General features: G+C 44.5%; 1 protein-coding gene across 2 annotated transcripts in view; it reads right to left on the reverse strand.

Annotated features, from left to right (window-relative positions):
* DNAH5 (dynein axonemal heavy chain 5) overlaps positions 1–21,240 on the reverse strand; it is a 273,570-nt gene extending 252,330 nt beyond the window's left edge. The window contains exon 1 of one of the 2 annotated variants that reach the window (XM_067730386.1): positions 21,056–21,240. In XM_067730386.1, coding sequence (XP_067586487.1) covers positions 21,056–21,085 — 30 coding nt within the window. In that variant the 5' untranslated portion in view covers positions 21,086–21,240. The other variant, XM_067730387.1, reaches the window with a different exon arrangement.
* Positions 21,241–26,173: the final 4,933 nt, after the last annotated feature.

A 26,173-nucleotide genomic window follows, 5' to 3' on the forward strand; every position in this document is an offset into this window, starting at 1 on the left:
AATTTTTAATATCAGCTCTATTATTCATAGGGCTGGATATTCACCCAGTTTCTACTGAATTAATGGCAAATATATTCAAAATTTTCCTAGCCCTCCTAATACTGAGATTCTTACATATTCAAAATCTCCACTAACAACAGTGGTAGGCTGAATATCATTATTCAGCCCCCAAAAACGTCCATGTCCTGACCCGCAAACCTATGAATTACCGTACATGAAAAAAGTGACTTCGCAAAGGTGAATAAACTAAGGACCCAGGGAAGGGAGAGGATATCCTGGATTATCCAGGTGGGCTCACTGTCATCACAAGGGTCTGTCTAAGCAGGAAACAGGAGGGTCAGACTCAAGAGAGAAGTTGATGTGATAAAGGACGGGGTGTTGGAACAATGCCAGGAGGGGGCCACGAGCCAAGCAATGCAAGTGACCTTGAGAAACCACAGAAGGAAAGGAAATGGATTCACCCTGGAATCCGGAAGGAATGCCTGCCAACACCTTGATTTTACCCAGTGAAATGGACTTTGGACTTCTGACCTCCAAAACTGTATGAGAAGAAATGTGGGTTAAGTCACCGAGTTAGTGGTCATTTGTGACAGCGGCAGTAGGAAACTAACAAACAACTAAGTCTTCAGGGTGTTTGCTGGCATGTCGTATTTAAGGTCGAACCCAACCATTCAGGTTCTGTGAGAGATGGTGCAGTGGTGTGGGTAAGAGGGATGGCTCTAGGCTGGGTTGCCTCCTGTAGAACTTTGGTGTAAAGTATCTTCTCTATGCTTCAGTTTTCTCCTTCATAAAATGGTGGGGGGAAGAGGATGCTAATTATAGTACCCAAATTAATTTTCTTTTAGAACATGTTTGGCACAGAGCAGTGAGATATATATATATATATATATATATATATATATTCGTTAATGCCTATGATAGGTTGGCATTGGCATTGAGGGGTTTTAATGACTTTTCCAGGGATGTTGAAAAGCAACTTCCCTGGCCCCATACCACGCACACAAGTCCCATGCATCCTCTAGGGTCTCTCTCCAGCCTCAGGAGTACCCATGATGTCCAGGGAGACTGACACTCCACATCAGTGCCTGGGTGGCCCCCATTGCCACTCACACTCTTTCCCTGGCTTCCTTACAGCCAAAGTCCTAAGGAGACCAGTTTCTACAAGAGTGCACAGCCACAGCTTCATGGGCCAGATGGGCACCAGGTGTTTGCCCATTGGGGTGCCAATGCTACCACCACCATTCACTGTTTCCCCATCACCTCTGAGCCCACTGGGAGAGGCATGTGGATGACCCAGAAGCCATGGAAAGCGTGTCTAGGTGGTTAGGAGGCTGGTAGAGACTAGGATGGCTGAATGGCAGGCTCCCTTGGGACTTCCCAGGACGTGGGGAGTATTGATGGAGCACAGACTGACCCTCTGGAGTCTACATGGGGAGGGGGCAAATAGCAGGCATCCAAGAGGCAGAACTTTAGGGGATGGACTTGGGCACCAACAAAAAGAAGAGATGCCAGTCTACAGCTCTGCCCAGGCGGAAGTCTTTAAATTGCTGGATAATGGAGAAGAATCATGGACTCCCAGTGAGGGGACAGAGAGTACCCAGGGCAACAACGGGGCCCTTGAGAGTTCAGAAGCAAGGGTTTACTTACCATATGGAATGGAGGTACCCAACATTTCAACAATTAGTATGGCTGTACCAGTATGTATCTGCCGAATTTCAGCCTTGTCTAAAATTCCATCTTGTATTCTGCAGTGGATATCGAAGATTCACTCATTCAACATCCATGCCAATCCATTTCTAGTAATTTTTTTTGTCCTGTAGTAACTTGACAGCTAAAAACTACATTTCCCAGACTCCTTTGCAGCTCCCTTGCAGCTAGGGATCCATATGTCATTTAGGTTCTTCCCATCAGGTGAACTTGCATGAGATTTTGAATCAGACCAAGCTCTGACGGGAGGTAGGGTGTGAGACATCCACTTTGCTAGTGCAAATTACGGCAGAGGTGATGTGGCCATGGGACCAGGACCAGGCTGGCAGTTCACTGATCAAGTAGACGCCACGTTTCCTTTAGTGGCCCAGCTCTGTGGTGTGGCTTTGGAAGCTCAGCTGCTTATTTTTATATTTTATACTGTTTATTTTGTTCAAAACTTCACACTCGATTCAGTGTGACAGCTGAACCCCTTGATAAAGTCCTTTGCACTTTAAACAGGAAAGTGGATGCTGATGTCTATAACTGAGAACAATGACCGAGCAAATGGTACCAGAAATGAAATTCAGGCAACAGCTCCTCACAGGAATGTGGAATCTGAGCTTGGCTACCTGTACCCAGATGCTTTCAGACACGGGGACACTAACAGTCACAGCACACAGTGGCAAAGCAGTTACTTAGATAGTCACTTGTAGTGGTCCGGAATGAAGCGACGTTGGAGGCCATGGCCTTAGAAACCCCAAGGTCTCCTGCAATTAACAATTACAGGGAACGTAAAGAATACAGCGCTGTAGGGTAACTGCCACTGAGCAAGGTAACTGCACCGGGGAAAGGAGATTCCCAGACCCTTGGAAATTAGTGAATCCTGCTCTGAGCTGGCAAAGCATGCCATGGTGGGCCACCAGTCAAAGCAGGGGAGTCTGGGGTTAGTGATAAATGGTGTTTGACTCCAAGTCTCTCTCCAGTGGACCCAGTGGATACACAGACTCATCCTGTGAGCCAATGGACAACTGAACTCATCCAGTGGTTGCTTCCACAATGCCTAAGTGTATCATCGGAACAGACATCCTTGGCAAATGACAGAACCCTCCATTTTTCCAGGTATAGATCCTCCTGGAACATCCTCTCCCACTGAAAACAGAAAGTGGTGCCACTGTCAAAGCTGTGACAGGTGCAGGTGGCAATCCCCACCGCAAACCCTTCCAATCCTCCTCTTCTACCAGTACCTGTCTCAAGACAAATGACTTTGGAGCAGGGCTTCTCAGTCTTGGCCCTCCTGCTATTTGGGGTGGATAAATCTTGCACTGTGGGACGGTTAGCAGCACCCCTGGCTTCTAGCCACTAGGTGGCAGTAGCACACCCTCTCCAGTTGCGATGTTGTCTCCAGACATTACCAAATGCCCCCTGGGGGACAAAACTGCTCTTGGGCGAGAAGCTCTGAACAACACGAAATAAGCTTAATCAGAGATTGACTCTAATTACAGCTGCTGTTTCCAAAGATGATTTCTTGACCTAGAAAGGAGCACAAGTGTTGTTGAGCCTCTTTGGCTTTTGGAAGCGATATATCGCATATTGGAGGGCACTGCTCCTGCCATGGACATAGTAATGTATAACGCTTCCAGCTCTGAGTCGGGGCACAGGGAGCCTAGAGCAAGACACGGCTCCATCTGGTGCAAGCCCCTCTGACCCTCTGACCCAGCTTGAAGCTCCTGGGGAAGATGGAATGCTGCATAGAGGCCGGGGAAGAAAATCATAGCAGAGGCCCCCTGCCCGCTTTGGAAATAACTCTTCTCTTCCTGAAACAGCTCCTAGCTTGCTACTGGGGCCGGTAGAAACTCCAAGTGCCATGGTACCTGAAATTCCCCTCATAAACCCAGTGTTTTCTGATCCTTCAGGTCATAAATGTGGGCTTTTGCAATGACTGTCCACCAGATCCGGAAGGCACAGGTAAGTTCCGTGAGCAGGGAGCTCACATTCCCGGGGCAGCTACACCTGGGCACCTAGGCACCACCTCCTCTCTCACAACCCACGCGTGGGGCCTCTTGGGGCGGCGGGCAGCATTGCGCAATGCCTCTGGTTTGCTCCTACGCTTAAACCTGAAAGGTGGAATCTTACAAGATCAATTTCCTCGCAGGACAGATTAGGAAGCTGGTCCCTGGAGAAGTTCAGTCGCTTCCCCCAGATGAGGGAGGCAGGTGGTGACTGGCCAGGACGAGAACTCAGGGCTCCTTGTTTATGGTCTTTTTGCACATTTGAAGGTGAAGAGTTGGTCTAAGATTCTCTAGTAAGAAGTGATTCTGCATCCTACCTCAGCCCTTTCCTTAATATTAACCATACCTAGAGAAAGAAAATCTAGCCATCTGCTGCATTTCATGACATGGTTAAACTTCTAGAAAAACAGAGGGAGTTTCAACTACATTAACACAAAACCTTCTCATCCATCCAGCTCTGTTTCATTGCTCTATCCTTAGATGGTTTACCCAGCCTCCTCGAGTTTATAGGAATCTTTATTCATGTCCAAGCTAATCATAATCATCCTTGATTTGCTTAGAATTCACATAAGTGAGTGGAGTAGAATCATGACAATAATGCTTTGTGCAGGAAATTAAAGGTAAGCCATCTAGACTTTGTTTAAGAAATGAGTGCAATTACAGTCAGTATCATTTGCTGAAATAACTTCATCACCTATGAAAAATAACATCTATAAGTTTCACACAAAATGTAGTGGTCTGATTACATAAAATTTCATGGTATTTTCCCAAAAGGGTAATAATATTAAAATTCAAATGCATTTTGCTTCAATTCCTTAACCTTGAGCAGTAAGTCTGAAATATTTTTAGGCTTCTCCACAAGATGGGGCTACTCTCCAAGCAATTCTGTTGCTAAGCTGTGTGGCATTTTGAAAATGTTTGATTATAAAGTGTCACTCACGCTAGCTGTCTTGATAGGATGGCTCATTAACTGCAACTCTAGGAATCATTAATTAAGGTGAAGGGTAGGGATTTCTAGCACCATTTGAGGAGCTGTAACTCCTCAGCCTCTGCTTGTTCATGCAATTGTCTTCAAGTCCAGGCTTCCATTCTGCAGCCCCCAGTTCTCGACTTCACTAGGAAAGCCAGTGTGAAGGGCACTCTTCCATCTCTGCTCCCAGTGACCTTGCACCTCCTTATTCCCTGATCCCCTCCGAACAAAATGCCATGCCTTCACGCAGACTATGGACACAAACAAAGCCGGTCTTGAGAAAGAGATGGACAAGAGTGAAGCAAACACCCCACGTGTGCAGAGATGAGAGTCCAGGGTACTTGCCAGTCCTGACTCTTGCCCTTTTCTCAAATCCAGCCTCCTTGCTGCCCACACTGTGATTCCCCAGGGCAACCCTGGCCACTTGGGCTTTAACCCTTCCCTGCTTTCATTGGTTTAGGTTTCTGCAACCAAAAGGATCCTAATCTATGCACGATATCACCATTAGAAGGAATCTTACAGGAAGCATTTACTAAAAAATATATGAAAATCCATAACCAATATTTATTTAGTTCCTTGATGGGCTCCCATGAGCAGAATCTGGGCTAAACACACTAAACAAGGTCGCTGAGTCCCACACTTTCAAGCACCACCTCTCATCTGTTCAGCCTCACCTGTCTCTGAGGTCCTGGACCACCTGTTCTGGCCCAGCTGTGGCTTTGTATCCAACTCTGGGTGGGCGCTGACCACCTCTGCATACACACGGCCCACAACAGTTCTTGCTTCATTTCCAGACTGTATGCCCCTCACCTCCTGCCCAAGGTTTCCCTGTTGCCACAAGACACCTGGAATCTGCTTGTCACCCATGACACACAACCAGAAGAAAAAGGGAATTAATTAATGTCGATGAAGCAAACGTTCACCAGTGGGAAAGTACAGCACAAGGCAAGTTCTCCCTTCCCCCTCCTGCTGCATGGCCAGCCTCATGCTCCCAGCGGCCTCGTGGCGAAGAGTCCCACCAGACTGCTACCTGGAAGCATCCAGCTAAATAACACACCCTCCTAGGTTTTCCCTCTTTCCCTCCCTCACTCCTCTTTCCCCTCAATGCCTGCTTTCCTGGGACCGCACTCCTAACAAATTGGTAACACAAATCCATGCCCCGGCTCTGCATTTTTAGGGAACTCATTCCAAGATGTTCTTGATTTAAATGAGGTCTATGGTCAAGTTAGAAGCTGAACATGGTAGAGACGAAAAATTCCTGGCTAGTTTTCTTTTCAGTAACTGAAAATGCAATAGGATACTACAGTAGCTGGACAGGAGACATGAAGCAATTTATCCCCCTGTAAGTGGGTTCCACTGAGCGTTGCCGTAGTAACAGATCAGCAATCGATTTCCCACACAAGAGAATGAAGGGAAAGATCCTATTAGCAAATGAACTAAGTTTACTGCCTCGTTCTATACCAGATATGAGCGAATTTAATGAGATGCTTCAATGGGACTTCTCAAGTAATAACTACTTTGCCTGGAGAAAAATGAACACATCGTGATAAGCCTGTTACACAGAAACCAAAACTGAAAAAGGCCAGATTCAAGGAAGCCACTTCCTGGGCAGCCACTAGATGGAGAGCTTAACCATCCCTTGGATTCTTTACCTAAAAGAGACACTCCAGGCTTGGCTCTGCCCTTATTCTGGTTGTTAAGACTTCGCTATTTGACAAATAAAGATCTACTTGCAATAACCTGAGAATGTAAGAACTGTCTAAATTTAAAAAGTTGAGAATTGTTTTATTATAGATAATACAAAAGTAGGATAAACATAGAGCATAGAGAACATTATAGATGTCCAGGGGCTGTATTTTTTTCCTGCTGCTCCATTAGCTTCCTACTCTTTGGCGGGAGGCATTATTATAGTGTTTGATGAGGGCTTTGCTTTGTTTTACTTTACTTTGAAGGGGTATCGGTGTTTGCTGGTTTTCTTTTTAATATTTTAATTTTATTGGAGTATAGTTGATCTACCATGTTGTTAGTTTCAGTTGTACAGCAAAATGATTCAGTTAAACATATACATGTATTCACTCTTTTTTAGATTCTTTTCTCACAGAGGTTATCACAGAATAGTGAGTAGAGTTCCCTGTGCTATCCAGTAGGTCCTTGTTAGTCATCTATCTTATATTTTGTAGTGTGTGTGTGTTCATCCCAAGCTCCTGATTTATCCCTCCCCCTAACATTTCCCCTTTAGTAACCATAAGTTTGTTTTCGATACATATAAACCTGCTTCTATATTGTAAATAAGTTCATTTGTATTTTTTATTAGATTCCACGTATAAGTGATATCATATATTTGTCTTTCTCTTTCTGACTTACTTCCCTTAGTCTGATCATCTCTAGGTCCATTCATGCTGCTGCAAATGGCATTATTTCATTCCTTTTTATGGCTAATATTCCATTGTGTGTATATATATATATATATATATATATATATATATATATATATATATATACCATATCTTCATCCATTAGGTGTTTGCTGTTTAAATAAGGTGTTTTGATAACAAAAAAATATCTCCTAAAGAGCATTTCTCAAATGAAGCCAGGGAAAATGGAGGCCTGAGAAGATAGAAAGTGCTGGGAGCAGGGGGTGCCAGTGGGTGGAGGATGTGATGCCTGCAGGTGGGAGCAGAGGCATAGGGATATTGTGATAACAACAGCATATGTATTTTTTTAATTATTAATTTGGGAAACAGTTTACGACAAAAATATTCCCAGCTTCATAATAAGAGATTCGTAAAATAACTTACTGTAGAGGTATATGATGGAATTCGACACATCCATGAGAAATCACGTTCAAGAGGCATTTTAGGGCTTCTCTGGTGGCGCAGTGGTTCAGAGTCTGCCTGCCGATGCAGGGGACACGGGTTCGTGCCCCGGTCCGGGAGGATCCCACATGCCGCGGAGCGGCTGGGCCCGTGAGCCATGGCCGCTGAGCCTGCGCGTCCGGAGCCTGTGCTCCGCAACGGTAGAGGCCACAACAGTGAGAGGCCCGTGTACCGCAAAAGAGGCATTTTAATGAAATTGAGATATGTTTATGATGTATCATAAAACGAAAAGAAATAGGGCTCTGAAAGAGTATGAATCAATTTTTGTAAAAAAAAAAAATTTTAATTAGAAATAAATTACATATACATGTATGTGGGGACAGAGGGAGAGACTATTGACAGTGATTACTTCTGAGACTGAGAGGTTGGCTTAATTATTTTTATGGGTTTTTTTTTTTTGCTTCTCTGTACTTCCTAGGTTTACCTCTGTCTTATTTTTATTTTACTCTCTACCTGGCCCTGTTCTAAGCACTTTATAAATAACAACTCACCAGATCCTCACAACTTACTTATGAAGTAGTTACTGTTACTTTCCCCATTTTTACAGGTTAAAACACTGATGCACAGGGAAGTCAAGTTACCTACTGGAGGTTACACAGCTAATGAGTGCTGGAGCTAGGATTCAGACCCAGGAAATCTGGCTCCAGATTCTGTGTTGTTAAACTAATTTTCAAAAGAAAGAGAGAGAGAGAGAGAGAGGGGATAAAAAAAAAAAAAAAGGAAGGAAGCAAAGAAGAAAGGGAGGAAACTGTTTGTCCCAAGGGAACAATACACGTTTGCTTTAAAAAAAAAAAATTAAAAACCATTTAATGCCTCTAAAATTTTATTTTTAAAAGAAATCTGTTTTTTTTAACATCTTTATTGGAGTATAATTGCTTTACAATGTTGTGTTAGTTTCTGCTGTATAACAAAGTGAATCTAAAAGGAAAAATATAAACTGAGAAAAACAGGTAACATTGAAGTGGCTAATCCTGAATAAATTCACTGCAGGAATTCAGAATCATGCAAGTAAACTGTCTTAAACAAGAGGCTCTTCATTTTCTTTTCTGAATACTTCGTGCTGGCAGCTCCCCTCTCAGAGCACCACCAGCGTCCAGCGGCTGGATTTACCTCTCTACCCTAAACAAGTCTGGACCTTGCCTCTCCAGAGCATGCCTCAACCTGACCAGCGCGAAAGTCATCCTTTTTTTTTTGAACCATGTAAAAGAAAACTAACTTGTAAAACAGGGGGAAAAGGCATAATACCCAAGCTGAAACTATGTCAAACCTTAAATATGAGTTCACACTCTTTAAGTTTGTCTTCTTCAAGACCAGGTCTGAAAATGAACCAATGACATCTTGCCGCCAAAACCAACCAGCCAGTTGGGAGCCTGCTCTGCTGGGCTCTGTGTAAGAAGGGAAAGCGCTCACTCGTCTGAACTGTTCCCTTTCCCCTAGATGCATGCTTTTCATGTGCTTTGGAGGACCGGAAGGACAAGGGGAGAGGTGGAGGTGGAGAGGAGGAAACGGGAGCACGAAGAATCCTGGAGGGATGAGGAAGAGGGTGAGAGAAAGGAGGAGAAGGAGAAGACAGAAAAGAGACGGGCAGGGTGCGGGAGCTCTTTGTTTTTCTACTACTGTGGTTGACATGGCGAGGAAGGGGTCACAGACATATGCTGAAACTCACAAAGCCTCAACACAAGAAGAGAACTATTTCTTTCTTATCCTCTGTCTCTAGGTGCAGACTTCAGGCAAATATCATCTGCAAAAAGTGGTGAATGGGTCCTTATCTCTAAAAACAGTCAGGATTAAATCTGGTAGAGAAGTTTGAGTGTTGGGGATTCCCTGGTGGTGCAGTGGTTGAGAGTCCGCCTGCCAATGCAGGCGACACGGGTTCGTGCCCCGGTCCGGGAAGATCCCACATGCCGCGGAGCGGCTGGGCCCGTGAGCCATGGGCGCTGAGCCTGCGCGTCCGGAGCCTATGCTCCACAACGGGAGAGGCCACAACAGTGAGAGGCCCGTATACCACAAAAAAAAAAAAAAAAGAAGAAGTTTGAGTGTTATATGTAACAAGCATTCAGCAAAATCCTTTATGTCACCGCAATATCCTCCAGTACACAGAGCAGGAATTAACAGACTTTGTTAAAAAGTAATCCTACTATAAATAAAGCAAGTGCTGTTTAGGTGATGAAGACCCAAGCCCCAGAAGCTGCAAGGTAGCGTAACAAACCCCCAAGGAATGCCACAGATGTTCATTTGCCCATTCAGTTCACCCAGGTACCTAGCTTCCAGGAAACAGATATTTTTTAAGTAGTCAAGGATTAAGTTGTTTTCAAATAATTGTTCAAAGGAGCTCTCTACTCCACAGAACGAACGGTTTGTCTGGTCTGCATCCACCAAAGATTGGCTGGGTGGTGGTTGCTACTGGAGCTGCAGGAACAGCTGCTGAGCTAAACTAAGCAGCTGTGAAGAGCCTGGAATTCTCCAAAACCCCAATGTTCTGCACAAGGTGACTGATTACCCCCACTCTCCCCCAATGAACACACTACTCCCACCATGTCCATCAGACCTCAATCAGAAAAATCCACCCAGGGAATTCCCTGGCAGTCCAGTGGTTAGGACTCTGCACTTCCACTACAGGGGGCAACAGTTCAGTCCTTGGTCGGGGAACTAAGATTCCACAAGCCACAAGCCGTGCATCAAGACCAAAAATTAAAAATCCACCCAATTCCCAGATTACCCACAGAATTGCACATAGCACATTTAAGAAATCCAGAGGAGGATGGAGATAAAGGTGAGAATGAAGGAAAACCCATGATATCTCTTTTCAGAATTTCTGTATCACTGGTTTTTTGGTTTTGTTTTTTAATTTTATATATTTATTTTTGGCTGCGTTGGGTCTTCGTTGCTGCGCGCGGGCTTTCCCTAGTTGCAGTGAGCAGGGGCTACTCTTTGTTGTGGTGCGCGGGCTTCTCATTGCGGTGGCTTCTCTCGTTGCGGAGCACGGGCTCTAGGCACGTGGGCTTCAGTAGTTGTGGCTCGCAGGCTTTAAAGCGCAGGCTCAGTAGTTGTGGCGCATGGGCTTAGTTGCTCCACAGCATGTGGGATCTTCCCGGACCAGGGATCGAACCCATGTCCCCTGCATTGGCAGGTGGATTCCCAACCACTGCACCACCAGGGAAGTTCTGTATCACTGTTTTAAAAGATCATTTGCACCTATCTTTGCTCTTAAGACTTTGTCCAAAACAGATGAATATTTAACCTAAACTCTTTATACTTATTCATTTACTGACCACGTGCTAGGCCCTGTTTTACTTCTTTGGTGCCAGTGGCCTTAAAACTTGACTTTAAACATCTATTTTGAAGAAATTCCACTGCAAGAATACATCTCTCTATCCTCTATCTGGGGGGATTCCCTTGTAATGGAGCTGGACTTATGTAACATACTTAATAAAGAACTGCCAAGTCATCAGTATTCCACTGCCATCTAATGTTATTTCCCAGTACTAAAAGGAGATCAAGAAAGTAAGAATACATTATTAGCCTTTTTTTTGGCAGTACGCGGGCCTCTCACTGCTGTGACCTCTCCCGTTGCGGAGCACAGGCTCCGGACGTGCAGGCTCAGCGGCCATGGCTCACGGGCCCAGCCACTCCGCGGCATGTGTGATCTTCCCGGACTGGGGCACGAACCTGTGTCCCCTGCATCGGCAGGCGGACTCTCAACCACTGCACCACCAGGGAAGCCCTATTAGCCATTTTTAAATCTTTATGGTAAATTTAAAATATTAGCGCACTGGGCATATATTACTACATAGTTACCAAAACATAACTAAAACTCCCAGGATGAAACTTAACCAACCTCTCCTAAACCAACTGTCACTATGGAGGCCGCTAGGTAATGACCCAGTTACTTCTTCAGATGCCTTAATTATCCCAGAAACACCAAAGCTCTTTTTTGAGAAGTGGAAATCTATTTCTGTTATTCATTAACACCCTTAAAGTGTATATAAGCCAATGAGAGGGAAATGGGGAGTCACAAACAGAGGGCATGACTAAGGTCCTCAAATGAAGGGCCAGTGGGCGCCTACTTTTTTCCTTAGCGGTGTCTGTCTACACATGCTTAGATTTAAAATGGAAATCTAGAATTCTAACAAAGATAAAATTAGGTCCCAAAGTCATTATGGAGTTAATGAAGAAATATAACCATGATGCAGGTGCTACAACAAGTTCCTAAAGAAGTTAAATAGCTGTGCTTTCATTACTCTAAATTTTCTCTTTAAGCAGGTGGAACATATTTTCAAGGTAGATGAAGGGACTGGGCGGGGTTTCTCATTTTTAAGCTTCTAGGTCTCCGGAAGCCTGGGAAAAGGATACTAAATACCCAAGCGTTCTGAGATGAATTTTCTCAGCAAAAAGAAAATCAAATATTCCACCCACTTTATTATCAACTGTGAAGGTAACAAAATAGAGATGACATAGAGTTGAATCTCATGAAAAGACTACTCAGTTAATAAACCTTTATAATTGCCTAATCTACTCAGCATGGGGCTAGACACGGACAGACATAGGTGTTTCCCCTAATAGCATAAGGGCAAAAATAAAATGAATCCTATAGTCCATCCTCAAAAAAAGTTTGAAAAGCATGAGCATGGCTACAGAAAGAGATTTGCTGCATGGGTGGTTCTGGAATCAGCTCTGCTAATTAACAGTCACACCCCCATGCAGTAAGGTACGCAGAAGCCAGCTGTGATGCCCTAGCCTCTTGGGGTCTAGATGAACCTGGCCGAGCACCCATTCCATGCCGTTTCCAAGACTTCAGTAGACCCCCAAGGTGCTGAAGGGCTCAAGATAACCCCAGCTCTGAGGTCCTTCCTCTCGGGGTCCAGATGTACAACGCAGCCCATTGCTCAAATTCTAGGAAACAACAAAGGAGCTTGTGAATACAGCAGACGCCGTAGAGCAAGAGGGGGAAGACAGTTTCCCAGTGAACCCTGGGCATTCCCACTCTCAGGCTCTCTGCTCATCCCTCACCTGGGGGATTTTCCCATGACTCTTCCACTGCACTTGACCCAGCCCCCATCTGCAGGGATCCCCCAGCCTTCGTCCAGCCTCCATCTCTCCTCTACCCCTCACCCACCCAGACAGCGAGCCTGCTGTAAGCTCCTCTCCTGGGTTGTTCTGGCTTTGCCCTCAGGTCTCATCTCCTATCTCTAGTGACTTAAGAGTTTGTTTTTCCCAAACAAAGACAATTTCCTCCCTCAAAAGGAATTCCGCCATTGATATAATTAATTATGTACACAGGCCTTCCTGGAAAAGTACTATCATCCGTTCTGAAATGGTCAAAATAATAGTATACATTAAAGGTAGACCTTTAAAATCATGACTATAAGAAACTTCAGCAAAACAGTCATATCATGAAGAAAGAAGAGTAGTATCCTGTCGTAAAATGACTCCTTACGCATTACAAACATGAAAAGATACCTAACCCCAGACACAACAACTACGTATAATCAAAGTCGGCTATGACACGGAAAATAAGCTTAACCATTCTTCATCATTACTAAAAGGAGCCACCATAGGGCTGACGGTCTTCGCCAGTTATGAACTTCAATGGAAGAGGAGTCGTAACCTAGTTGGAGAGCAAGGACCTCATTTGACAGCTCTTCGCCCAGCCCCGCCTCTTTGCTCCAAGACTGTTGCTGTCTGTCTGTTGCCCTTACCGCTTTGCCTGGAACATCTCTTCTCCCTGCATGGCTAGCTGTTCGCCTCCTTAGGTTCACTTGGAACAGCTGTGCAGGTTCATTGTCACAATCCATCTTCAGCAGCATCTGTCCATCACACATGAGTGGCAGCGAACCCGTATCAATGCAGGTAGGCTGACCACATGCCAGGACCTCCCGGTCGCACGCTCGTCCTCAGACAAGACTTGGAGTGGCTGATGGAGGCCAATTTCAGGCTTTGCCCACACTGATTCCCCTGTGCTCTTCATGCATTCTGAGTAACCACATGCACTTTTTGCTGAGTCGGTTTTCATTTTAACTTGTTTAGGATTTTCAGCAGTGTTTGGCGTGTTTTCCTTCCCAATGAGATGGTTAAACCTTTTTGAGAACAAAGACCCGTACCTTCAGTTTCTTTTACGTCCGCCACATTGCCTTGTAGAGCACAGCACATGTAACGTGCTTTTTTCTTTAACTTCTTATTTTATGTTGGAGTCTAGTTGATTAACAATGCTGTGTGAGTTTCAGGTGTGTAGCAAAGTGATTCAGTTATACATATACATGTATCCTTTTTCAAATTCTTTTCCCATTTAGGTTGTTACATAATATTGAGCAGAGTCACCTGTGCTATACAGTACGTTCATTTAACAAATGATGCCCGATGCCCGATGCCCCACCACCAAAGCCAGCCCGAGGGAAAACTGGGACAAAGGCAAAATTAGTCTTTAGCCCCTTCCTTCCTTCCTTCCTTCCACCTCCTCTCTCCTTCTCCCCTCCCATCCTCCACCAGAGCCAAGAGCTCCCAAGTAACCCATTACAGCACTTACTTAGGCCAGTGTGGGGTGGATCTCGATTTAGTGGGGTCTGAGGTTTACTCAAATGGGGGGTCCCACATTAAGAAAGAGAAAACAGAATTATAAACACAAAATTAGGCATTAAAGTGAATATTTACCTAGAAAGAAAAAATAAAATATAACAAATTACACATTTTTTAAGGCTGGTAACACAAAAGCCAGGAAATAAATAACAGACTATTTGTACTAATTTCCTGGAAGACTTTTATGTCAAAATAGATATACATAGAGATAGACAGGGATATGGCTTTGGCCGAAAACTCTTTGATCTCCTCTTCTTACAACAACTTTGCAATGTCTCCTATAGAGTGAATACAAAGATAATTTAGCCCTTCCTCCAGCAGGGATGATTGAAATTTGTCTTTTATCATGGAGAGACGGGGTACTCAAAACATGCAAGTTCCCAGACGGAGGTACTGGCTATGTACAGTTTACAGGTTTGTACCCTACAAACACAGGGATTCTGATCAACTCTATTTTGCATAATTTCTATCATAAAGGAAAAAACTGTATACTGTGTTTACAATTATATTATTACATTACCAAGAACAGTCATGACAGAAGAGAATTTGCATTTTTGAACAGACATGGATGAGACCCCAATCCTCTGCTTTCGGCACATTTGGTGATTAAGTGTTTTTCCTAGAGTAGCTTCTGGCACATCCATTTCAAACCTGGTTTCTCCTCCATGGAGCCCATCCTTCCAAGCTGGGCACCACAGAACACCTTCACACTGAACATGACCCCAGCCCTGGACCTTTAGGTCATGAATCTGGCCAAGTGGACACAGCAGGAGGAATGCATGGCAGAGACATATAGCAAAATATATTTGTGCTAGCTCTTTGATATATCCCCCCAAACGTACAGGAAATGTTTCCTCAACTCAGCTTCCCCTTGCATCTTAAAAATGCCTGTTGCCATTCCAACTTCACCCAAGAACAGGGCAAGTTGAATGAAGGTGAAGTTAAAATGGAAGGGGACTTACTCAGTTCTTCACCAATGGCAATTAAGATATCTTACTTCTGCAAATTGTACAAAAACGTACATCCATTGAACACATTCCTGGGTCCTCCCCGTGCAAGTGGGGGGCCTGAAACCTAACCTTCATTAGTTTCACTGTAAACCACTTCTAGACTATCCTCACTAAGCTGGGAAAAATGAATAACATTTATTAAGTGCCTTCTCTCACACTGTATTTTACATTTACTAACTCATTTCATTCTAAACATTATCTTGTGAGGAAGGTAATATTTCCATTTTATAGATGAAAACATTGAGGTGCATAGAAGTTTCTCAGGGGACATCCAAAACAACTACTGCCATGACTGCTTCCAGTGAGGGAGCTAGTAGACAGGACTGGGATAAAGACATGCTTTAAATTGTTTATGTCATTTAAGGGTTTTTTTATTTTCCACGACTATTGACTACTTCTTAAATTTAAAACTATATATTTTAAAGAAAAAAATAAGAATTCATACTAAAAGGGAAATTACTAATAATAGATGGATGCATTTTATCACTGTTATGTGTTGAAGTGTGTCCCTCCCGAAAAAGGTATGTTGAAGTCCCCCAAGACCTCAGGATATGACCTTATTTGGATATAGGGTCCTTGCAAATTGTACCAAGTTAAGACCAGGTCATTGGGATGGGCCCTAGTCCAATAAAACTGGTGTCCTTATGAGAGGTGGGCATTCTTCCCATTGAGAGGTGGGGTCTCCGCCCTCAAAGTGAGGAGGGAGGAAGTTGTGACTGTTTGGACCACAGCAGAAGTAACTCCCGTGTTTAGGTCATCAAGGTGATGCCGCTTCTACCTTGGTCTCTGGAATTCTCCTCTTGTACGCTCGGCCACTATGAAAGCAGCCAGCTTCCCTGAGACCGCCTTGCTGTGAGGAAGCCGATGCAGAGAGACCGACCAGGTGGAGCTGGGTCTCAAACTAGCCGTGCCTGACCTAAGACACAGGAAGAGAGAGAGATGCCCGTCCAGTCCCTGCTACACCAGCGCCCCAAACGCCATAGGAGGGACCCTCAAGCCAGAGCCACCCAGCTGAGCCCAGTCCTGGCTTCCTGACCCACAGAAATTGGAAAAGATAATATGCTTGTTGCTATTTCAAGCCACGAAGTTTGGGGGTGACCTGATGTGCAGCATGATAACCAGGAGAACCTCCAACTTTCCAGAGCTTCCACTCTCATCTGAAAGGAAATGCTTCTCATATTGCTGCTCAGTGTCTATCTGAACATCATGTATTGTGAAGCAGGCATGTCAAATCCAAGTCAAGCTTCCTCCTGGCCCAGCCGGTCCTTATCTGAAAGGTAACAGCCACCTTTCTGCCAAGACGTCTCCTGAGTCCCCAGCACAGCCCCTGACACTTGGTCGACCCTCTTCTGGGAAGGCTGCCAGCGTCGGGGATGACTGCTCCCTCTGGGCCAGGCCTTGCTTTGCTTCTTTGTAATGAGCAATAACATGGACACCCCAGGACACCAATGCATCACAAACGCTTAGTCTTTACCCAAATAAGCTAAACAATGTTCAGAAGTAGCCCACCCAGCGTTCAGCCCTCCAAGAGTAAGATTTTTTAATTTTTTCCGATGTCCAAGCAGTCCAAGGAAGTCTATGACCACTCCCTTGGGGACGGGTGCAGGAGGCTTCGCCCACATCCCACAGCCAAGCCCTGTTGGCCCAACCTGGAGGCTGCTTCGAGAAAGGAAGACATTCTGACTCTTCATATTATCCCCTGGGGCAGAAGTGTTGGCCCATGGGAACCCGATCATAATTCTACCACCCGACCTGGGGTAGGAGCAATGGCAGGCTTTCTCTAAATGGCCTTATTAAAATAGCATAAGCTCTGGGCAGACATAAACTTCGTCAGGAATCTGACAAGCATCACATGTTCACCCTCCTTTCTCAATATGTATAATCCACCTCCTGCAAGACAGGCCCAAATCACTTACCCAAGTTACTCAAAACCAGGAGGCAGCAGTCACAATTTGTTCACCTCATCTGGTCCCCAAAGAAAAGGGGAGAATAATCATTAATTGTGTAGTGAGTGTTACGAGAACTTCAAAATCATCAAGGGGAATTTGAGAAAAGGGTCCACAGGAAAGCATGCGATACATACTGTAGGAGGGGAAGTAGGGGAAGGGAGGGAGGGAGGAAGGAGGAGAGAAGCAAGAAGAGATGAAGGAACAAAGTGAGGGGCAGGGGAGGAAAAATGGAGACAGAAGAGAAAGTCAAATTCCCCAGAGCCCTTCCACAGTACTCCAAACACAGCAGGTACTTAAGGCAATGTGTTTTGAATTGAACCAAACCGCTCAAGTATCCTCTAATTCTATCTTTCCTACCCCAGCCTGACTCTCGAAGCATTTTCTCTAGAGAGGAGTTAATACGGAAAGAAAGCATTCATTCAGATTCTAACCAACAAACCACCCATGGGACCTGGTGATGCGGTGGGCCTGGCCCTGAGGGGAGGGGACACCTGGATCCAGGCATCATCTTGAATGCTGACCCCCCCTCCCTGGTGGGCAGTCTACTCTCGAGCTGAAGCTCTTGATTTTTATTCATAAACAAGGTAAGGAACCAGCAGTTGTTCCAGCCTTTTTGTGTCTGCTTGTTAAAAGTAAGGCTACAAAGAGTAAAGCCAAATGCAAACAGCAGAGAGGTATAAATAAACAGCCTTGGTGCTCAGTGCCAGGAAAGAGCTTAGCATGACTAAAAGAGAAAATGTAACAGGTAAACTTCCTCCTGACATTTCTCCTGCAGCGGGAACCAATTCCTGGAAATAGCCCTATTCATAGCAGCCTTTTCCTAATGCTATACTAGCCTCAGGCAAGGGAGATGAACAGCGGCTCCTCTGCCCTCCCCAGGGAATCGAAAGCTCCGCAACCGTCACATTTCCCAGCTGTAACAGTTTATATGTCTCAGTGTCCACTTGCTTTTATTTTTCCTAAATAATGTAACCACAGAAATCCATATTGAAACTGGGCAGGAACTTGTGGGGCCCTTCTGGGTACAAAAGACCCTCCGTGTCCCCCATTTCTTGTTTGTAGAAAAGGCTTTAGTCTCCTAGCCCTTCCCTGAGTTCCAAAGAGCAGACTTAAGCAGTTACTAATTAGGGAAGTGAGGGAATGCAGAAACAAAGGGAAAACAGTCAAGCAAGAAAAGTAATGACACCTAAAACAGAGTCCTGTCCCTCCTCAAGGGATATTCATAACCATCTGACACGTATCTTTGAATTGTTCTGCAGAAACTAAGGTGGAGGAGGATGGAGGATGGAGGATGGTGACTACAAGTGGAGGACGATGACTACATGCTGACCGCAAGCACGCAGATCCCAGACTGGTTGGAACCAGAAGGCTGATGATTAAGATTCCCTACACATCACCCTGTTACCTCACCGCCAACCAATCAGAAGAAAATCCATGAGCTGCATCCCTCACCCCAACTGTTGCCTTTAAAAACCCTCCCCCGAGGGGCTTCCCTAGTGGCGCAGTGGTTGAGAGTCCGCCTCCCGATGCAGGGGACGCGGGTTCGTGCCCCGGTCCGGGAAGATCCCACATGCCGCGGAGCGGCTGGGCCCGTGAGCCATGGCCGCTGAGCCTGCGTGTCCGGAGCCTGTGCTCCGCAACGGGAGAGGCCACAACAGTGAGAGGCCCGTGTACCGCCAAAAAAAAAAAAAACCCTCCCCTGAAAGCCATCAGGGAGTATATGTATATATATATATTTAAAAATGTTTGCATTTTACTTAAGTATATAATTTAAATATATACCGATAATTTATATTTAAATATATATTTACAGATTTACCATTTGTATATTCATTATGAAAAATTTTAAATAAAGGGAAAAAAAAGAAAACTAAAATCCTCTTTAATGCCACCAGCCAGAGATCAATATTTTGGTATATGTGCTTTTAGTCTGTTTTCTGTACATATTTACATACCTTTTTTACTTTTATAAAATTGGAATGATATTGTTTTAGTGGCCTACTTTTTTCAGCCTTAAAGTGAGCATAATTAATAAAACATAAGAATATGCTATAAGGCTAATAGCCATATTTTTATATTCTTACAGGGTTAAACTTGATAAATTTATGTAAGATTATATAATATATGGATTTTAAATTAAGGAATACAAAAAAGACATTGGTTTATAGGTATTAGCAGTTGCAATGCCATCTGTCATTTCAGGGTCTGTTTTTCTGGACAGAAAATGGGTAAAAGTCACTAAAAAGATTAAAGTGAACTAACGAGTATTTGTCTTAATGAAACACAAAGTAGATACACTGTAGAGTCCAAGTATTTATTGTAAGGTCCGTTGGCCCCGGGTGAAAGGAGGCCCGGGGGGTAAGAGAAAACATCGACCAGTATGAGGTAGGAGAGGCATTGGGACATAACGACCTCACCTGTTCTGGGAATCAACAAGAGACTCTAACTTCCTGCCCAGAAAACAATGGGGCTGACGGGAAGGGAAAATGGGCTTACGCCCCACAACAGACCAACCAACACCTGGCCCTGCTGTATCCTCACCAAATAAGGAATTACCCTGTATAGCAAACCACCCCCTCCCCTTGCAAGCCGCCTTCTGCTTTTACCCCAGTAAAAATCCCCCTCATCCAGTACTGGACGCGACTTCTCTGGCCCCTTTCTCTCGGACCAGTGAACCTCGCCCGGGAGCGCTCCCTAATAAAGCTCACTTGAAGCTTTCCTCTGTTTCGCGGTGCCGTTTGTTAAGATCCGACCTTACATTTATGACATGTTATACGAAAATAAGATATTAATATGAGTCTACCATAGCAAGATGCTCACAAGAATAAAACAGGTAATTTTCTGCAAGGTAAATATCTACAGAGGGGAGGAAAACGTTGAAGTATTATATATACAAACTATATACATTGCTCTTAATTAAGTCAGTAATACAATTTATGTTTATTAAATCATGACAGGATGCATATTTTATTGATTAGCATAATATATGCCTATAGTAATATAGTTATAGATAGTGTAAATGATAAAATGTATAATGTAACCACAGAAATCTATATGGAAACTGAGTAGGACCTTGCCGGGCCCTCCTGCGTACAAAAGCCCCTCCGTGTCCCTAGTTTCTTGTTTGTAGGAAAAGCTTTAGCCTCCTAGACGTTCCCTGAACTCCAAAGAGCAGGAATCACTTTTGGAGATAAATGCAAAAACAAGTACCTGGATTTTTTTTTTCCACTCCACAATATTCATTTAAGAGAGAGAGCAAAGCCAAATGAAGCGAAGGCTGATTTAAATGCAGAGTTTTTTTCCGGCCCTTTCTCACCTGCTGTGCACTCAGGCAAAAGTAAAAGACACCAGGAAACTGCCCAATGGGGCTTCCTCTGCACCTCACCCCTCTCCCTCTCTCCAAGGAAACTAAACACTGGCTTTTGTCCAAACCCAAGGGCTAATGAGAGCTAGTTACAGCCAACAACTTCCCACAAGGGCTGCCTCCGCCACACCTGGACCTATTTGATGCTCGCTATGGGTCAAGGGTTGCTTGGGTCCACGACGCAGCACACTAGTGGCCTTTCCGCAGCAACTTGAAGATAAAGGGGAGACGTGGTCCCTGAACCTAGGCTTTTGTATTTTATGAGTGCCCTGGCATCCTGAGCAAAACACGCCAAACTCAAAACCCGACAACTCCAGCCCCTCAGGCTCACGAAGGCGCTTTCAGGACCCACGCCCTGAAGCTGAAGCCCGCAACCGAAGCCCCCGCCGCCCGTGCGCGGACCCCGTGGAGCCGCGAACACCCGGCAGCTGGGAGGCCGCGCATGTGCCGTGGCGGGGCGGGCCAAGCGTGGGAGCCGCGCGGAGCGAGCACGCACAGTACCAGCTTGTCCATGGCGCTGCCTTCCGGCGCTCCGCGGGGACACGCCACGGGTGGGGGCCAGCCGGCCCGCGCTGCTCCCCGGCGTCCGCTCGGGCTGCTTCTCGCTCCGCTCACCGGGCTGTTTGCGGCTCGGGCGGTCGCCATGGCGACGAGCTTTGCTCCGCCTGGACCGGGTTCCCTCCTCCCTCTCTGTGTGCTCCAGCGCCTCCCCGGGCTCGGGGGTCCAGAGGCGCTTACGCCGCGGCGAGCTCGCCGCCGGCTCCCGGAGAGCGGAAATCCAGAGGTTTCGGCTGCCGAGCCCCAGATGCCATTTCTTGGCTGCTTTCCGTCCAGTTTCGGTTGGCTCTGAGCTGAATGTTCCTGCTAGCGTCAACCAAGTCCCCTTGTTTGGAGTGTCTCTTCTGAATGTTATGTTTCTAGCTTCAGGAGAAAATTTTTCAAAATGAGATTTAGAATGTTTCAACTTTAATTATTCGCACATCTTCCCACAGTCTTGACTCATACGTTGGTTCCTCTCGTTTTGTCCTTGTCAGGTATCTTCACAGATTATTCTTCAGCCTAAAACTCAGTGGAAATGTTTAACCTTGAGTTTTAACCTGGAGGTGACAATTTCCTAAATGCTGTCTATCTGTCAGAACAGTAGCTGCATTGGCATGTGTGAAGATTCCAGGAACTTTGCCCTTAAGGACTTTACAAAGGAGAATATAAATATTTTATCTCTGCAAATTGTTCTTTGTCAGTGGGACTAGGTCTGACCGTTAGAAATATGTTTGCCACATGTGTCCGTTTATAGCTCTAGGAGCCACATTTTTAACAAGTAAAAAGAAACAGGTGAAATTATTTTAGCAATGTTTCATTTAACCCTATATATCCAAAATATTATTTCAACATGTTAGCAATATAACAATTATTCGTGAGATACTTTAGATTCTTCTTATCAGCTGTAACCGAGCCGGACCCTATGGGGCCTTCCTGGGACAGGCCTTCCCCCATATCCTCTGCTTTAGCTCCTCTCTGAAGTACCTACGCAGCCGTATCTGGTGCACGTTTCCTGAGTTGTTTTGCAGATGTGAACCACGAACTTGCGTTAACTATACTACATCCTCAAATTTTTATGTGTATTTTACACGAACAGTAGGTTTCAGATCAGACCGGTCTCATTTCAAATGCTCAATAGTTAATATGACTGCTGGCTACGGTATTAAACAGTTCAAATCTACTAGACTATAAATTCTAGGGAGACCAGCTCCAAGTCTCCATGGGAGGGAGAAGATTGCTTCTGTTCATAAGGGCTACTAAATACCGATTAGCTCTTGAACAATAGTTCAAATTCTTACTAGGAAAAAAACCATGAAGCAGTACAAACTCTAAACACTCTTCAGAAACTAAGAAAATTTTAAATGACATTTTTTGGTTCTAGGGAGTGTCATCATCCTGTTTCTCTCAGTAGCATATTGTCAGAGTTCGTTGTGCACCCAATAATCACCTTGGAAGATTTAAAACCAGGCCCTCAAGAAAAGAGTTATTCTTTTAACAGAGATGAAAACTCAGCTTGGCCAGGAAAGACAGCCCAGGAAAAGAGGGTGTCTGTAGTGGGTAGGTGTGAGAATGGGAAATGAGAGCTAACACTCTTCTAGGTCATGATTGTGAGTTAAATCATATCTTAAGACACCCTCTGAACTTGGCCATTATCACTATTATCACTATATTACAGAGGAGACAGAGAGTTCCCCAGGACCATAACCAGAAAGAGGTTGTGAGCCCTGAAACTTGACTCCATCTGGTGTTTAAGCTCTGGACTATACAGGCATCTCAGATACATTGCAGGTTCAATTCCAGGCCACTGCAATAAAGCAACTACTGCAATAAAGTGAGTCACATGAATTTTTTGGTTTCTCAGTGCATAGAAAATTCATGTCTATGCCATACTGTGGTCTATTAAATGTGCGATAGTATTATGTCCAAACAGTGTATACATACCTTAGTTTAAAAATACTTCATTGCTAAAATATGCTAACCATCATCTGAGCCTTCAGCCAGTTGTAATCTTTTTGCAATAATAACACCAAAGATCACCGGCCACAGATCACCCTAACAAATATAATAATGATGAAGAAGTCTGAAATATTTTGAGAATTACCAAAACGTGACACAGGGACACCAAGTGAGTAAAAGCTGTTGGAAAAATTGTGCTGTTAGATTTGCTCCACACAACGTTGCTATAAACCTTCACTTTGTAAAAAAAAAAAAAAAAAAAAACCAAAAACGTACTATCTGCGAAGCCCGATAAAGCAAAGAGCAATAAAACAAGGTATGCCTGTGTTGAGGTGACAGAAGGTGAAGGTGAGGGGCTAGCAGGAGAGAGGGGCACCTCCAGAAATGATGACACACCAACACAAGTCTGGCTGATTTCAGAAAGAAAGCCAGAGCTAACACTTTCAAAACAGTCCTGTAGTTCCCTGGTCTGTACCATCTTAGGCAAAACTGTGAACTAGATATTTTTGTCTTTGGTCTTCTCTTCTTGCTAAAATTTCTTCTTTGCTTTCAGAGGGGTATACATTGTTCAGGACCCCCAAGCTAGAGCAGACCTCCTTGGGTCTGGCCTGAGTCCCAGACCTTCCCTAGCTATAGGGGTCCATAACTTCCTGCCTGGGGCACCACCCTCAGAGGATGCCCTTCTGGCTTCCTAATAGTCTAGATTAATCCCAGCAGTTAGTTGTTGCTGGGTAGATAGCTGTCTCAGCCCGTTCTCGCGCCCCTCCTGCACCTGTTCTCTTAGACTTGACCTTCTGGAGATGGAGTCAGCCCAGTGATAGGAACCTTGAGTAAGATGACAGGGTGGCAGGGAAGATGCTTGAGCCAGAGGACCCTGCAGGTTCCTTAGGTCCTGCCCTCTCTGACCATGGCTGGAAATAACCCCACCATTGAAGGAATTGGGCAAATCTGCTTTAAGGAAAATAATTCAATTCTTTTCCCTAAAAAATTTTAAAGTAAACCTCAAACTAAAATCCCCGCTTAAATTGGTCTTTTAACAAGAGATTTATCCTTGGTGCTTCTGTTGCCCAACACACAGTAGGTGTTCAAAAAATAGCTCTTGAATTTAAGAAAACCAAATGAATGAACATGTAGCAATTTATTTATTGTCCACCCACACAGAATCAAAGACACCAAGACTAATTACATAGAATCATGAAATTTCAGATCTGACAATAACTAATGTAGATCACAATTTTATTGTATAGAAAAGATTATCACTGTATGGAAAAGAAAACAAAGACCAACTTGTCAGAGGCCACAAAGCTGTGTAATAACTGAGACAGGACTAGAAACCAAGTCTCCTTTTTTGTACTGAGTTTTATAATCTATTTCAAGACTTAAAAATTATACAGTTTTTTCCTCCACATGTGATTTTCAAAATCACAATGCTTTACAATGCTTTGTCAGCAATGTAGCATTCCACGAAATTGATTGTATTTGCCACTAAAATGATATAATGGTAACTTCTAATTTAAAAAAAAATTGATTACTGGAGAGAATTTTGTTAACCATTTTACTTCCATAATTTGGAGGGGAAACTTTTGTTGCTGGTCACAAATTGTGGGCTAGCAAGCGTCAATAGACAGTGAAGGAATTATTCACAAATCAATATTAAGTTGAATTATAGACTTGGCAGTGGAAGAAGTCACTGTTGGTTGGCTAACCCACACATTTTTCAGTCTCATTAAGAAGAATAAGATTGGCAAAGCAACATCTACCTCTCCTATATATGCAGGAAATGGCAAATATTTCCCAGGGTCCCTTGTAGTTATAGGTAGCTATGTGGCATGATTCTGGCTGGTGAACCATAAAAGTCAGTCTACTAGGGCCCCTGGGAATGCCTTTGCTTTCCTCAGGAAAGAGACAGATTCAGCTGTCCCCTTCACAGCTTCTTGCAGTTGGAATGCAACCGTGATTCCTGGAGCTGTTGCAATCAGCTACATTATGACTGTCTTAGTCAGTTGGAGCTACTATAAAGAAGTATCATAGACTGGATAACTTATAAAGAACATAAACATTTCTCATAGTTCTAGGGGTTGGAAGTCCGAAATTAAGGTGCCAGCCTGGTATGGTTCTGATGAGAGCTCTCTTCCAGGTTACCAATGCTGACATCTCATTGTATCTTCACATGACAGAAATAGAGCTAGCTAACTCACTGGCCTCTTCTTATAAGGGCACTAACCCCATTTATGAGGGCTCCACCCTCATGACCTAATGAAGTACCAAAGGCCCCACATTTTAATAACATCATATTAGGATTAGGGTTTCAACATATGAAATTTAGGGGGGACACAAACATTCAGTCCATTGTAATGACCATCAGGGAACAGCCCTTTGAATTACAAAAATGATAGCTTTAATGTCTTTGAGTCTGAACCAACAATAGCAACTGCCAATTCCAGACCACTTGTTAGATGGGAAATTAAAGCTTTGTACATGGTGTTTTCTGTTCCCTGCAACTGAAAGCATTCCTAAGTGATATGGCAGCTGCCAACCATTAGATTTTTTGTGGGTCAGTTTTATTTTACAAACATGAATTATACATTGGACAGTCTCAGACTAGAGGTAACTTTCACCACTGTCCCAACCTGAGGCAAGGAGGAGTGGCAGAAGTGAAACAATCCATGAATAAAACCTCTAGCTGGTTTTATTCAGATCCTCCCAAATACAGCTGCTGGGCAGGTGGCATCTCTTTTACTCCACGACCACCACTGTCTCCCTTGGTGTACAGAATCCCAACTCTGTTTTGCAGGCAGGGGTTAAAAGGGCTTACAAATACCCTTGGATACTGAAGCAGGGATAGCCTCCCTTTTGCTAAGATGAGCCAAGCAAAGCCTCCAGGCACAAGTGGGCATCAGTCCTGCTAGAAGTTGAGCAGGTGCCTGGAGGTGAGCCATCCTTTGGATGATGGTAATGAGAAGGGCTGCAGGCATGGCTCCTCTCCACAGGCATCATTCAGAGATGTTCCTATAAGGATCTGTGGGTGTTGGCCAAGCCACTCTCTGCAGATGCCTTTTTCCCCTCTGGTCCTCCATGGTCCATGAGGCCCAAGGGCACCATCCTCGGGCGCCCTCCAGCCATTTGGCTGCCCCACATGCTTCTTCCGGTCTCATCCAGCTCTGCTTCCGTGCTGGTAACAGCCAGGTGCTCCAGCACGACTGCTCCATGGAGTCTAGGCTGCTACATCCCTGCTAG

This window comes from Pseudorca crassidens, chromosome 3 (assembly GCF_039906515.1).
Source record: "Pseudorca crassidens isolate mPseCra1 chromosome 3, mPseCra1.hap1, whole genome shotgun sequence".
Classification (NCBI taxonomy): Eukaryota; Metazoa; Chordata; class Mammalia; order Artiodactyla; family Delphinidae; genus Pseudorca; species Pseudorca crassidens.